The sequence below is a fragment of the Eulemur rufifrons genome, chromosome 12 (genome assembly GCF_041146395.1).
Source record: "Eulemur rufifrons isolate Redbay chromosome 12, OSU_ERuf_1, whole genome shotgun sequence".
NCBI lineage: Eukaryota > Metazoa > Chordata > Mammalia > Primates > Lemuridae > Eulemur > Eulemur rufifrons.
The window spans coordinates 5,162,306-5,177,467 of NC_090994.1; the positions used below are offsets into that span (position 1 = coordinate 5,162,306).

General features: G+C 56.5%; 1 protein-coding gene across 1 annotated transcript in view; it reads left to right on the forward strand.

The window, feature by feature from the left end:
* SCARA5 (scavenger receptor class A member 5) overlaps nucleotides 1-13,948 on the forward strand; it is an 86,986-nt gene extending 73,038 nt beyond the window's left edge. The window contains exons 8-9 of the mRNA XM_069485097.1: nucleotides 7,081-7,278; nucleotides 12,914-13,948. Coding sequence (XP_069341198.1) covers nucleotides 7,081-7,278; nucleotides 12,914-13,050 — 335 coding nt within the window. The 3' untranslated portion in view covers nucleotides 13,051-13,948. The remainder of the gene's footprint in view (nucleotides 1-7,080; nucleotides 7,279-12,913) is intronic.
* The last annotated feature ends 1,214 nt before the right edge of the window (nucleotides 13,949-15,162 follow it).

Consider the following 15,162-nt stretch of genomic DNA (forward strand, 5'->3'; position numbering starts at 1 on the left):
ATTCCAGAGCTGCCCTGCTTAGCGAGTCACATCCAGTTTGCATCCTGTGCAGAAAGTTGCTGACAGCAGGAGCCGGTCTTCTGCCTCGGGGGCCAGCCTTGTCTCCCTCCCCTAATATGCTGAGGAGCCAGGAGCGCAGCCCTGGGGAGCCCAGAGGAAGTCAGGAGACTAATCCAGCTGGCTTGTGAGCACTTTGCTCCCACTCCCCACGGGGACAAAGAGGCTTTCAAGGATGCGATCCTACTCGGCCGCTGGCGTCCAAGCTGTCCTCGGCGACGCCTGGAGACTCTCAGAGCTCCCCTGCGCTGCTGGGCAGACTGCCGGGCGGCCGGGGTCCGCGCTCACGGCTATGGGTGCCTGCGATGCGCCAAGTCCTTGACGCCTTGCTGTCCCCAACGGCCACCATCATACCCATTTCAATAAGAGGGTCAGTGTGGAGAGGTCACATCTGGCCGGTGGTGGAGCCAGATCCCAATCCTGATTCTGAGTCCAGAACAAGCCTGTTTCCACCCTCTTGAGTCTCCTCCTCCCAGGACTCACCACAACTGTGTTCGATTCCATCCCAATTCCCTAACCCCCCTGGGGCCGAGGAGGCAAGTAGCGGATCAGCCCGTAGGTGGGCGCGTGGGATTCATGGGTGCTCTCTTTGGGCTTTTCTGATGGCAAGGACCAGTGACTCATCCCGGTCACATCAAGTAAAGGGGGTTTCTTGTAAGGACACCTGAGGAGACTTTGGAGGACCAGGTTTCATAATACCTGTGGGCTTTGCAGAGGTGGAGTGAGAAGGTTGTTCAGAATCCGAGGCCACCGCCACTGTTCGGGAGCCACCGCCATAGGGACTCTTCTCCAGTGGGGCTGACTCCACGGTCTCCAGGCTGGGGCAGCAGCATTCCTGCCCCTCCCACCGGGAGCTGGGGGGACCTGGGGGTGGACCTGGACCCAGAGCACCCGTTCTGAACAGCCAGGCACTGATGGTTAAGACTGGAGCCAGAGAGGGACAGGAATCCCAAGGCCTTTAGAAGGAGATTCCGGTCGTGCCCGATAACGAAGTCATGCATCCACCCACCTGTTGCCCTCCATGCCGTGCACTCTGCAAACGTGTATTCAGGCTGTCAGCCGGCCAGGCATGATGTTAAGTATTGAGGGGCCGTGAACAAACGAGACATGCTCTCTCTTCCTAAGGGAAAACAGGGTGTGTGCACGTGACCCTCACAGATCAAGAGCTTTTCTCGAGTAGCTCGGCTGGTCTGAGGGTGCCAGCCTGCCTCCCCCGGGGCCTGCTGCTGTAACCTCAGACCAGCTTTTCTCGGTGTTATGGCTTCTCGCTGAAAGTGGCCGGCGTGGGAGGGAGCAGGGGCTAGAACGACAGGGATCTGGCATCCCGGGAACAGTGGCTTATGCTCTCTCTCAACCTCAGTTTCCTCTTCTTCAAATGCAGGGTTTGGCCTTGGGAGTCCTTGAGTTCTCTGCCAACTGTGGCATTCCGTGGTCTTTCTTATCCATTTTAAGCCGTTGGTTCATTTCAGTGACGCAAGGGCAAAGACAACACTTATTTGTCCCTGTGTCCTCAGGCCTAGTGCAACCCTGGAATGTGGTCGGGATTCCAGACGTGCCTCTGCTGGGTAAATAAATGAGTAACAGAAAAAGAAACACAGACATTGACAAAGACATGTGTAACGAACTCATACCGATGATGCATTTTCGGTGTCCAAATCTGTGCACAGGAAGTAGAATCACCCTGGACTTCGGTGAATATTATTATTTTCTTCAAAAGCTCAGGCTGGGTTTTCCTTCCCCTGCCTGGAATCACTGACATGTTCATTGTGAAATGCAGACTCAGCAGGAGCCAGGTTCACAGTCCCTCCCGTCTTGGTGACTCGTAGGTAGAAGCATTGCGGTTCCAGGGTCAAAGTCATTGCTTTTCATGTAACTGCCGCATCAAATGGCGTCTCGCATCGAAGCCGGGAAGCAGGTTAGTGGGCCCTGCTCAGAGATCTTATGAAGAGTGAAGGACCCTGGAAAGAAAGGGGGGTGTAGATGGAGAACTGGCCCAGGGGTTAGGTCTCAGGTTCAGGCCCCAGCTCTTCTACCAGCTGTGGGGTGACGTGGTGAGGCATGTCCCCTCTCTGGGCCTCTGCTCCCGCGGGTGCCACGTGAAGAGCGCGGATTGCATCATCTTCAGGTCTCTGCCAGCTGGCAAATTTTATGCTGCTCTGTCATTTGTGGTCATTGGACAGCCCAAAGACTGTGTCACAATTACTTAAAAGCAGCTCCAAGCACTAAGTGATGGGACATCTGTCGCCCACAACTAGGCTGATGGAAGCTGCTGCGGGTGCTGGCCTCGGAGAACAACAGCTTCCTGGTCCGGGGCCACAGCACGTTCCTCTCTGTGACCCGGCCCCGCCCTCTCCACTGGGGAACCGGGTCAGGGTCTGAGAGATCCGGGGCCTGCTGCAGGAGGGTGGCTGAGGGAGGGCCACAGGTTGGTCCCAGGGTGGCCTGGGCAGTGGGGAGGGGTCCTGTGGCCTGGGCTGCAGCGAGGCAGAAAGCCCCACGCAGAGGTTAAAAACACTGATGCTGCAGAAAGCTTGTGGCTGAAGCGATGAGTCCCTTGATCCGGGAGACGGCGGGAGGCCGCCCAGCTAGACGGGCCCAGTCTCCTGCCCTGGGTTCACACACGTCACTGTCAGTCGTCACTCGTCACTTTTCTCTCCTCCGGTTACACAGCAAGACCAGGCAGTGAGGCTTCTGGTCTGGACTTTGATTTGGAAGCACCTTTCCCTGTCTGCTTCTCCGTACAAAAGGGGAGACCCTTTGCCATAGGGTGTTGTAGGGCCCAGGGTTCCCCGATTCTGGGCCAGCAGGGCAAAGAGGAATAGAGACCCAGCCCTGTGGACATCTGGGTGTCCCTGCTGTGGGGGGCGGGGTGGGGGTGCAAGGAGAGCCCGGCCCGAGACTTGTGGGCTGAGGATTGGGACAAGCTGTCAAGTTCAAACAGCCTCCACCTGGCCTCCCTTTTTTGGGTGAGGAACAGCCACTCGGTTTCCCTTAAGCTCGGGCTCTCCAGCCAAGAGGTGGAATGTGCTGGAGCCGTGTGTGCCCAAAGCCAGTGGGGCCAGCCTTGCAGTCAGTACCATCCTCTCATCTTGTAAACTGTGGGCACGTGGACAGGCAGAGCGCAGTCGGGGGGCAGGGCTTGCTGACCTCCGTTTGCTCAGGAAGGATTTTCCACGAGAGCCTCCCGGTCAGTGTTATTAGGGGAAGTGGCTGCAGCGTTGGAAGCCTGGGTCCTGTCGTTCATCGTGAGTGTCCTCGCCATTTGCCCCCTCACTGGACTGTCCCCCTGTCACCAGAGGCCTGAGTTTCAGACAGTCAGGAACCTGCCTCCCGTTTTCCTCCGCTGTCACGAGCAAGGAGCCCCAATGCCCTGCAGGGACCACCCTGGCGGGGCATCTGAGCTCCCTGGACTAACAAGAAGTGTCCTGAGGGGTAGGGGGGTCGCAAACCAGGCTGAGGTCACCTCTCAGGCACCCGTCTGGTTAAGTAGGGGCTGACGCATAGCAGGCCGAGAGCATTCCTGAGCGAGCGTGGTTGGTTGCTTGGTGGGAAAGCTTTGCCCTGGGGCAGAAACTGCTGGGAAAAGGCAGAGTTTAAACCCTCTGCCCGCAGAAACCTAAACCTCTAAACAAGTCGTGACTCCTTCTCGGGATGGAGAGGGGGTCGCTGGTGGAGGGTGTTTGGCGATTCCCCGAGTGCGTTGCTAGAGGTGGCAACATTGCTCAGGCCTGGGGAAGGCTCCTGCCTGTCACCCCCATAGCTCTTCAGGGCAAAGGAGGCCACAGACACTGTTGGTGGAACAGCCCCTCGGACGGTCCAAGTTCCTGAATCGGGGCAGTCTATGTCATAAGTAGATCAAACCTCAGTCTGTGGTTTCCCACAGAGGTTGCAGCAGCTGAGATTTTTGTCGGGGGTGCAGGGAGGATGCAAAGGACTGCAGCTTGGGGCCATGCTCTGCAAGGCAGAGCTAGAACAAAATGTGCCGTCAGATTTGCATGAGTCCAGGGGAGATGATGCGGCTTCCAGGATCATTTTGTCCCCTTTGGGCAGGCGGTGCTGCCCCATGGCGGGGAGCCCTGGGTCTGGGGACAAGTGACGAGGAGCAGGCTCCCGTGCCCGATGAACCGACACTGGGGTCTGGTGGGTGGTGCCTCTTCCAGCTTCAGCCAGGTGTTCACTGGTTCTTTTCCCCCCTCCTGGGCACTTGTCAGCCCTGAGATCAACGTGGTCCTGGTGCGGGGGGTCCCCACTAGGGGACCATGGGAGTCCTCAGGGCCAGGACCTTGCTGTTGATACTCTGAGTCCCGTCATGATGGTTACCATGTGTTTTACATTTTTTAAAGTTGTCCTGTTTCCAAATATTCTTCTGTCATTCCACATACATTGAAACCTCCTGGGAATTTCAACATTTCAGCCTCCAAATGACATTTCCCAGACTTCCTCCAGCACCCACCATAACCATATGACAGACCACGTCCCTGTTCTGTCATTTGGAACGTGTGGTCATCATACCCACAGGCTGAGCTCTGGGTGCAGAACCCAGAGCCATGTCACAAGGAGAAGCCAGCAAGCGAGTGACTAGAAGGGCTGTGACGTAGTGAGGAGCCCAAAGCCCTGGACTCTGGGGAGATGTGTCCTCCAGACAGCACCTGCCCGCCTGGGTCCCCGTCATTGGCTGAGTTCGTCCGGGCACCTCGGCGCACCAGGCACCGACTGTATCAGGCACGTGATTCCTGGGGGGGCTGCTCCCCGTGTCCCAAGATGGCAAAGAGGCAATAATGATATGAAGGAAAAGTATATGTCCCTAGAAGGGACACCCCCCCCTCAGGTGTGGGGACTAGGCAAGGCTTTTTGGGAGAAGGGACATGTAAGCTGAGATCTATAGGACAGGAAAAGCTTAGGCCAGAGAGGGGTTCTTGTGAGGTGGGGAGTCCGTGTCCTTCCTTAGCACTTAGGTCTCCATCCAAGGGGCGCCCGCCCTCGCCCTCCACTCAAGCCCCTGTCCCCCATTCCCCCCTGTGCCCTCACCGCTGCTTGGCCACGGCTGTGGCTTTTGTTTGCTTACTCACCTTACTGCTAGGCTCCCCCTAGAACGACGGCTCCATGCGGGCAGAGACTTTGGTCACGTGTGTGTCCACAGCTTTCCAGCAGACCCTCGGTCGCTTATTTGGGTAAAAAGCCAGAGCTCAGAGTGAGCGCAGGCTGGCCGGCTGGGACCTGCGGCATTCTCCTGCCACCGCTGGCCCTGCTCACTGACCCCACACTGCGGCTTCTGTTCTGGGCCTCCTGCTGTGGCCTGGCCACTGCCACGTGACATGGTGCGGGCAGAGGGGGTCTGTGAGAAGCCAGGGCTGATGGCTCAGCCTCGGTCCCCCCAGGGCCCACACACGGCAGCTGGCCCCTCGGGATGTTGCCGGCTCCAGGCTGGCTTGTCCCGACGGCTCCCAGGGAGTCTCTGCGTGTCAGCCCAGCCTCTGGACTCCGATCTCTCTCCACGCTCTCCTTCTCCAGGATTTTTATGTTCTCTTGTTCATCCTCCGCCTGGTTTTTGACAGCCTGCAGGAGGCTGCGTTTGCAGTCAGTCTGTACGGGGAGAAGGGTCATCTACCCGGTCAGGGCTGAAGGATCCACAGCCGATGCACTAAATAGTGACAGGGGCTTTCAAAGTCGTCATGCTGAAGTCTTCCAGCATCTTGGGGACGGTGTGGTTCCTTGGTCCCCTGCGCAGAACATTCTGGGGTTTCCCTAGCCCAGGCACGTGGCTCGTTCTGAGTTCTCTCCTTTCTCATGGGCACAGATGTCAGGCTGCCATCTCCCGCAGGGGCGGGGGAAGGTCTTTGCCAAGGCACAGCCGTTGGAAGGGGGAGTCCCCAGCCCACCTTGCCAGATAAAAGAAAAGTGCAGGGGTGCAGCGCCTGCTGGGAGCAGCACTCTGGTGGGTTTGCTGTTCTCTCTGGCAGTTCACGAGGGGTTTTCCTGTACTGTGTGACCCATTTATCACCCAGGTCACAGTTCAGCGTCCGCCACCCCCACCCTCATGTTCTGGGTGGTTTCTGGCTGCAAAAAACAACGATCTTGACCTCTTCCCTGGCCTTGGAGTCCCCGAGGGTTGAAGCTGGAAGGAGCCTCACTGGTCACCGAGTCCAGCTCTCCCAAACACTTGTCCACAGGCCAGTTCCCTCCGAATCACCTGGCGTACTTGGAAAGATCCAGACCCCTGCCTGCTGCCACCAAGACTGATGCAGTCGGTCTGAGCTGTCCCAGGATCTGGCGTTCCTAATGACCTTGAAGTGCGGCCAGACTCCAGACCCACTGACCACTCCAATATCTTACCAAGTGAGGAAGCTCAGCCATGAAAAGTTGCAGATGAAACGTAAATGCATAGCACTAAGTCAAAGAAGCCAACGAAAAAGGCTCCTTTCTGTATGAGTCCAACTGCACGACATTGTGGGGAAGGCGAAAGTGTGGAGACAGTAAAAGATCAGGGGTTGCTGCCGGTCAGGGGAGGAATGGAGGGAGAAAGGAAGCTCAGAGGATTTTCAGGGCAGTGAGAATGTTCTGTAGGATTCTGTAATGATGAAGTCACATCATTATACATCTGTCCAAAGGCACAGAACGCACAACACCAGGAGGGAGCCCTGGTGTAAACTCTGGGCTTTGGGTGACAGTGACATGTTGGTGTAGGTTCAGCGATGGCACCAAATGCTCCACTCTGGGGGCTGCTGACAGTGGGGAGGCTGTGCTTGTGGGGGTGGGGGGTGCACGGGGCCTCTCTGTGCCTTCCGACTTTGCTGTGAACCTAAAACTGCTCTTTGAAAAAAGCTCTTGAAAAAAAAAAGGTGGGGAGTGGGGGAGGCTGACAGAGGGCAGGAGGGACACAGGGTGATTTAGGGGCCCAGGTCCTACCCTGGCTGGAGCCCCAGCCTCTCTGCCCTCCTTCCCGGGGGTGGAGGGGAGTCCGAGGAGGTCCCAGGGCGGCCCCGCTGTGCCAGAGCTGGGCAGTGACGGTCACTGCTCCCGCAGGTGTCGTGGAGGCCCCGATGCTGATCCGCCTGGTGAACGGCTCGGGCCCGCACGAGGGCCGTGTGGAGGTGTACCACGACCGGCGCTGGGGCACCGTGTGCGACGACGGCTGGGACAAGAAGGACGGGGACGTGGTGTGCCGCATGCTGGGCTTCCGCGGCGTGGAGGAGGTGTACCGGACGGCCCGGTTCGGGCAAGGTAAGGCTCCGGATCCTAGGACGGGGCCCCCTTCAAAGCCTGAGTCCCCTCGACTACGATTCTGCCAAGTGTCACCTGGCCTGGCCCCCGCTACTTCTGCAGTGGGAACTTGCTGTCCCCCAGGCAACTGTCTCCAGTTGTCTTCAGACAGTTCTGATTATTAGAACATTCTTCCTTCTCCGTCTTGTCTGTTCCCCGTGCTGGTCCTGGCTCCCACTGTCCTGTCTCCGGCGCAGGTCTGGTCTCCTGCCCACCGGCTCTTCAAGTCTCTGTAAGTTCTCTCTTGTCTCTGCCATGGTTTTGTTACTACTTAACACTTGCACATGAGGAAACCGAGGCACAGAGAGGTTGAGTAACTTAAATGGAAGTGAAACATTTTTTGGAAAAAAATTGCACCATTATGTCCCCAACATAGTGCACTGATCTCACTCATGTGCTGTACACGACCTTGGCTAGAAGGCAGGCCAGGTGTCACTAACGGTGCACAGAGGGACATGGGGGCCCGGGCAGGACAGGCCTGGCACAGCCACGGCCACCTGGTGCCCTCTCTGCCAGCCCAGGCTGCACCCACCGTCTCTTCCTTCTCTCCGCAAGCAGTTTCCGGGCACCTTCCGTGGGCCAGGCGCGGGGTGCAAGGCTGGGGGACAGAGCCGACAAACCCGGCGCTGAGCACGGCACGCGCAGTTTAGAGGGGGATTCTCGGCAGTGTGCTCAGGGCTCTGAGGCTGCAGCAGCCGTGGGGCTGAGGGGAGGAGAGGCCACGTCTCCTGGCAGCGGCTGAGCCATGGATGGCCATCCCCCACAGCCCCCGGCGTCCTACTCACCTGTGCCCGCCCCACTCCTGCTTGGATGGGGTGAGCCATGGGGTGAGCCATGGGGTGAGCCCAGGCTCTGGACTCAAGCCCCCCACGGCAGAATCCCGGGGCTGCTTACTGGCCGGCTAAGCTAAGCTTCAGTTCTCCCGTGTGTAAGAATTATTGCAATTGTTGAATGGGACCCTGCATGTCAAGCAATTAGCTCAGTGCAGGCACTGTGGGCCCGCTTCTCTGCGGGTGTCGGGTGGAGGTGGGTGTCATGGAAGTGGGTGTAGCGAGCGAGGCTCTGATCCTCCACGAGCTACCCTGCTACAGCCACCGCCCCTGCAGGCTGGCTCCTGTGGTCTTCTTCCTCGTGCTGCTGGGGCTCTTTCTGGTCACTCCCTGCCTGGATCTTCAGTGCATCTTGTTCTCAGGACCAAGTTTGGTTCCTGAGCTCCACACCCAAGGCCTTTCTTCACCAACCCACTGCCCACCCCGCACATTGTCACGCTGTCCTGTCCTGTGCATCTGCTGTGGTCCTTGGGGCACGGATAACGCTGTCTCATCTTCTCACATGCCATCCTCCCGCTGGAAGGCCTTTCCCTCCCTCTCCAGCCAGGGAACTCCTACTTAGCTTTTAAAGTCAGCCCAGTTATTGTCTGGGGAGGGAAGCTCTCTGGCTATTCCATCCTCTCCCCGTGATGCGAGCACCCCTCATCTCTGCCCCCACAGTGTTCTCTGTGCACTGCTCTGTCATAGCACCTCTTGTGCTCTCCTGGTCGATGACATATTTGCAAACATCTTGAGGGCTTTAGCTTATAGTTCCCAACCCAACACTATGCTTGGGACATAATTGGAACTGGATAAAGGAAGGGAGGGAGGGAGGAAGGAATCCCAGTGTCTGCCTGACCCGAGTCCTGCCCAGTGTAACATAAGATGTCCCCAATCCCTGGCAGTTCTCCCAGGGGTCTGGCACCATAAAATTTTTCCTGGACAGGGCTTGGTAATCAAATTATCTGTTTCTCTGGGGAAAAACAAGGAAAGACCCAAATGGGAGAGCCTTGAAGATGTTTTAAATTTTGAATTGGTCCAGGAGGCGTTGCAGAGGGAGCGACGCAAATGCGGAGGTGGAGGGGTGATGGCGGGAGTGGGTTCTAGAGGTCACGGGTGGGAGTGGGATCTAGCACAGGGGAATGGGGGCAGGGGAATGGCCTCAGACCAGCAGGGAACATCTCCCAGTGAGACGGACAGACAGACAGGAGGTAAGGATGGGTGGGCATCAGACAAATTTGTAGGGCAGAGTGGGTGGTGGAGGGTTGGGAGTGTTCACTTCTATTAATAACTGTATCATTATTACCATTTTTTGCCCCTTTTTCTAAGCTAAGACTCCAGTACTGGGAGATGGCTCAGTGCAAGGCTCAGCCAACATTTTGGGTAAAGGGCCAGATAGTAGGTATTTTAAGTTTTGTGGGCCAGGTGGTCTCTGTCACAGCTACTCATTTCTGTAGTTGTAGCAGGAAAGCAACCATAGACAATATCCAAACAGTGGGGCCATGTTCCAATAAAACTTTATTTACAAAAACAGGCATGGGGCCAGATTTGGCCCACAGTTTGCCACTGCCTGGCTTAGTGTCACGTGCTGTGGGCTGTAGACTTTGTTGCGTAAGGAGCAAGGACTGGGCTGGCCGGGCATCAGAGGCCGAGTCGTGGCCTCTTCTGCTCAGTAGTTACGGGACACTAGTCACGCCATTCAGTCTTTCTGGGGCCTCAGTTTTCTTCTGTGAACATCTATTATTAATAAATATCTGTCCTGCCTGCCCGAGAGGCCCAGAAGGAACCCTGTAGGGTTCAGTATAACTTATTCCTACTATTAATATTACTCTAAATAAACATATAGAACATTCGCTCGGTGAGGCAGAGATTTTTTTTGCTTTTGTTTTGTCTTTTTTTGTTCACTGAAATGTTCCAAACATTCGTAATAGTCCTGAGCCCCCAAGAGGCCCTGAGTTATTTGTGGAACGAATGAGTGAAATGGCTAAAATAAAATCTACACTCACCCAAGCAGCATCCGTTTCACACGGCTCCTAGTACCGCCGGCACCAGGCAGCCTGGGCTCTGGTCTCAGCGTGGCCTCCTCTAGATAAAACGGCATCTTTGCTTCATTTTTCTCATCTGTGAAACGGGGAGCGTAGGACCCTCCCTGCTTGCCTGACGGGGCTTTGTCGCATAGCTGAAAAGACAGCCCTGTGGAAGCACAGATCTAACCTGAGCCAGATGAGCAAGTGCCTGGCCCGTCCCGGGACCTTGTTAGGATGCAGGTGCTGATGCGGGTCCACGTGGGGCCCCAGACTCTGCATTTCTGGTCCTCGGGCCCCACTGGGAGCAATCCGATGTCAGTTCTGAAGCTCACGCAACGATTGGTACCTGCAGCTGGCGGAGTCTAGCCTCTGAGACATGGTGTGAGGAGCAGAGAGGGTGTGTTGGATAAGTTCTCCTTCAGTGACGCCCATGCTGCTATTGTCACTGCAGAGATTCAGTGTTGCTCACTGAATGACCCTGTTCCATTTTACTGACCCATCCATGACGGGACATTAGCCAGAACTCCCTGCCTACACCGCAGCTAGAGTTGAGTTTCGAGATCCTATATGCGCATTTGGGCTGGGTGACCTTGGGCTGTTCCTTCTTTGTCATTCTCCTGTATTTGCTTTGGGTGTGACTAATCCCACAGAGCTCTTGGGCCTGCAGCCTCTTCCTGGGTAATTTGTAAACCGATGTGTTTTCCAGGAGACGTTTAATCTGCAAATGATTGCTCTCTGCCTCAAAGGGCTTATTGTGTAAGAGCCTCAGCTGCCCAGGCCAGGAGCAGGCTCTGGAGAAGGGACAACGTCCAAGAAGGCAGCGGAAGGAGGCCGCCCCTCCCTGCTCTGTCCCCAAATTCACTCCATGGCAATCCCATGACAAAAGATGCTGAAAATCCCTACATAACAAAAAGACACCGAAGCCACTTAGAGCCCGTGGTAGATTCGGTCAGCGGTGAGCAGGCTGAGGTGTTCCCTGGACAGTCTTTGTAAGGGATTCACCCGTGCAAGGCAGGAGCGAATGACACAGTCCAAGGCTTTGGTGGCCCTGACGATTCTGCCGTGCAGGAGAGGCTGTCCGGCTGCACAGAGCTCCTCTTCCACAGGCTTGGGTAGACGTCAAAGCCCTTTCTTTCCCGTGCACGAGTTGCTTACCTCACTGACCTGCTCAGGGTGACACAGCCGGAGATGCTGGAACCCGGTTGATGACCCTTAACCCTGTGCTTTTTGGTGCCAGGTCACAGCCCTAACAGGTGAGGTGCTGGGGTGACCGGCCATCCTGGTTTGCCCGGAGCTTTTCCTGTTTTGGCGCCGGGAGCCCCGCCCCCTGGGAAGCCCCTCCCAGATTGCAAACTGGCATGGTGGCCCCAGATGGTAGAGACTTGAACCGAGGCGTGTCCTGCTACACGGCCCTGCTCTTGCTCCCGACCAGCGCCCGGGCTGCCCTACTGGGCCACTCTGCTGAGATGGAGATGCCGGCTCGGGAGGGCTCGGGCAGGCCCCGAGGTCCTGCGGTTCTAACACACTCCCAGTGACACCGATGCCATGGGTCCAACACCTCACTTTGAGTGGTGAGGCTCCAGCCCTGCTTCCGTGGGACCCCTGGGGCTCAGGGATCCTTCCAGGGGGCTTCTGAATGGGCTCCCACCATCTGGGGCCAGGCACAGCCATCAGCCCAGAGAGCCCATGAGAACCACGGGCGATGACCCTGCCAGCTCTTCAGTGGGGCCTCGCGGTGACGTCTGTGCAGCCCACTCCCCTTTCTGCTGGCCCCTCTCACCCTAGACAAGTCCTCTCCATTCACTCTCGGGGGCTGCCCAGCTGCCCGGTCCCCCTGGTGTTCACTGAGCGACCTCAGTGCCGAGTGGGTGCCTTGTAGGCTCAGGTGCAAACCCGGGGAACCCACGAAAGCAGCAGGGCCCCTGCCTGGCACCATCACACCAGCTGGTTGGTCCCTTAGGAGCTGGGTTAACAGGGCTGGCTGCAGGGAAAGCTGTCAAACGGATCATCTCAGGGACCTTGTGTGTAGAGAACTAACCTCATTACTATGGTTTAGGGATGCTCCTGTGTATCCTTAAATCTATGTCTGCTTTTACTGTGGAATTCCGGCTCCCTTGCCGTTCCAGAGCCACTGTTTTGCTGGGGTGACAGAATGAGCCCAGCTGCTTTAACCCTCAGAAGATCAGCAGCGATGCTGGGTCTGACAGGCTTGGCTCTGGGGCACCAGGACAGTCCGGGATCTGTGTGACTTTGTCCCTCTGGTTAGGTCCTGCCTGACAACACCGAGGGATAGTGCATCTCAAACACTGTGCAGCGTCCCACACAAAGCACGGGCCCCGGAGGCAGCAAGACTTGGGTTCGGGTTCAGACTCTGTGCCTTACACGCTGAGCGACCTTGCACCGTTGCTCTCTGTGCCTCAGTTTTCCCATCTATAAAATGGGTTTATGAATACCTACCTCACAGCACCATGGTGAGGACAGAGGAAGCAAGTACGTGTAAGATGCCTGACATGCAGAAGTCAGTTGTAGACACTACCAGCATCACCATGGATTATGGGGATTCTGTCCTCAAGAAACTGAACCTAGAAATAAGTATGGGGTTTTCGTGGGGTGGAGAGGGCAGCTGGAAGGCCCCAGATTCGAGCTGGGCCAGCAGAGCCAAGGCCAACCCGGTCAAGGGCAGACACAGTCGTGCTCCCCCTTCTCCCCTCCCTGGTCCCCTGCGCCCCGCTGAGAGACTCTGTTGCCTTGTCTCTGCAGGCACAGGCAGGATTTGGATGGACGACGTCGCCTGCAAGGGCACAGAAGACACCATCTTCCGCTGCAACTTCTCCAAGTGGGGGGTGACAAACTGTGGTCATGCCGAGGATGCGGGGGTGACGTGCAATAGATACTGAAAACGGGCACAGCCTGAGGCTGGGGCCCTGCACCAAGCCTCCTTCCCCGTCCCTGGGGTGGGGACATGGCTCAGGGCCACCTGAGGACCGCCCTGCCCTGCCCAGTCTAGCACCCCGCTGCCCCCAGCCCCCTTTCCCAGGGCCGTGGGGGCCTGTCGACATTCTCCTCTTGGACGACTGCTCCAAAGTGTGACTCTGGATCTACTGACCGTCCCTCCCTCCCACCAGGGTTCCTGCATGGGGAGCCCCGGTCAGCAGGCTCGCGACTTTGCCCAGCCTTCCGAACTTGTGCATCGGGCCCCAGTAGCCGTGCTCCCCTGGGTCTGTTAGCTGCAGATGGATGCTGAGAATGTGTCAAGACAAGTGCCTCAGTGGAGATGAGAGATATTAGGGATCATTCACTCTTCAGATAGTTCCCAAACCTCAGTTAGGCCAAGAGTTTATCTTCCTCTCCAGCAAGAGGCAACACTGAATGACGCGTCTCCCCCTCTTCTCTCTGCCTCTGCACACCATGTGTTAGTCTGGGGACGTGACACACGGGGACACCAGCTGTAGGAGCGAGAAGGACATGCAAGTCCCCCCGAGGAATCCAGCTAGATTTGGAGACGGGGAATGAAACTAACATTGAACGACTACCATGGTGTGCCAAACGCTATCTTGGGTGCTAAATTCATTTATCCACTTTGCTGTGTTGGTCCAAGGCATGTCAGTCCGGGGAAGACCTTACCTCCAGGCAGCACTTAACTGGCCCTTCCCCTGGCCCACAAGTCAGAAGACAGAATGACAGAGTCTGTGTTCCCAGCTGAACCTTAACGTGTCTTTCCTGGCCCTGAGCGAGAAGCTTGGGCGCAAGACGTGTGACTAGAAAGTTGCGCGCTCTGGAACCCACAGTGCGTGAGCACAGGATTGGATGTGACTGGCGTCCAGGCAGAGCATCTGCGTAGGGGGATGGTTTGGAGGGTGACATGGGAGCCGCCCGTGTTAACCGAGCCCGATGCTCCGTGCCCAGGCAGTCAGGATCGAGCCAGGTCGCCTGCGTCTCAGAGCCCTTTGGAGGTGAGGATACTGCACCTCCCAAGCCTCTTCCGGGGTGAGTCTGTGGTCAGGAAAACACACGCCCTGGTGCATCCTACGGGGGTGGGAGGAAGTGAGAATCCCTGTAACCTCCAGGAAGGGTGAGGGGCCTCGGGCCCCTGCGGATTCATCGTCTGCACTCCCCTCCTAGTGACAGGGAGATCATAGCCTGATTTTTACACACGGAGGAGGTTGAACTGGGTTCTTGTCCTAGAATTAGGGGCGCTACACGGTGGCACGTGAGCACAGACCCATCTCACCGTGGGGAATTACAGACTCACAGGCTCGGACGCACGATCACCTGTCAAGTCAGGTGGGCGCCGGCCTGCCCGGGCAGAGTGGGGCCTGGGCCCCTCCTGGTGTAGGACAGCAAAGCTCCCGGCTGACGGCTAAGCGGGTACGTGCCCTCGGTCGTTCATTCTCGCTTACATTGCGCTTGCTTCTCATTAATGTCCTAAGGACGAGAACCTTCTGACCGACTGCTATGTTTACATAACACGCATGTACTCATGCATCTTTTTCCAGAGCCAATATACGTACGCATATATAAACATAGCACTCTTTACTACGTAGCTCAACACATTGCAAAGTTTGCATTAGGAAACACTACAGGTGGAAAGTTGTCACATTGAGCAGAATAAATTCCCAGCTCGGTTCCGGCGAGGAGTCCAATTTCTCCACCGATGAGGAGCCGGGTAACTCTCTCGGGCTTTTCATTAGGGAAAACGGGAGTCTCGTTCTACGTCAGATGAAAACAATGTTGAAAAGCATTTGAACCTTAAAAATTAAAGTCTACTCGTTTACATACCCACGTAGGAAGACATGGAGATGACCATGGATCTGTGTTTCAGGGACTAAGGGAAATTAGGCCTGGCCCAAAATGCATCAGACCAGACCTTTTTGTAAGAAAGAATTTCAATAAAGCCAAAAAACATGTCACTAACAAGCTTTCCATCACGTTCTTTCTCATGAAAACCTGGTGAAGGTGGGGAGGGCTACTGAATCTGGACGGTCTGATAATTTTTTCAGTGGGGAGAG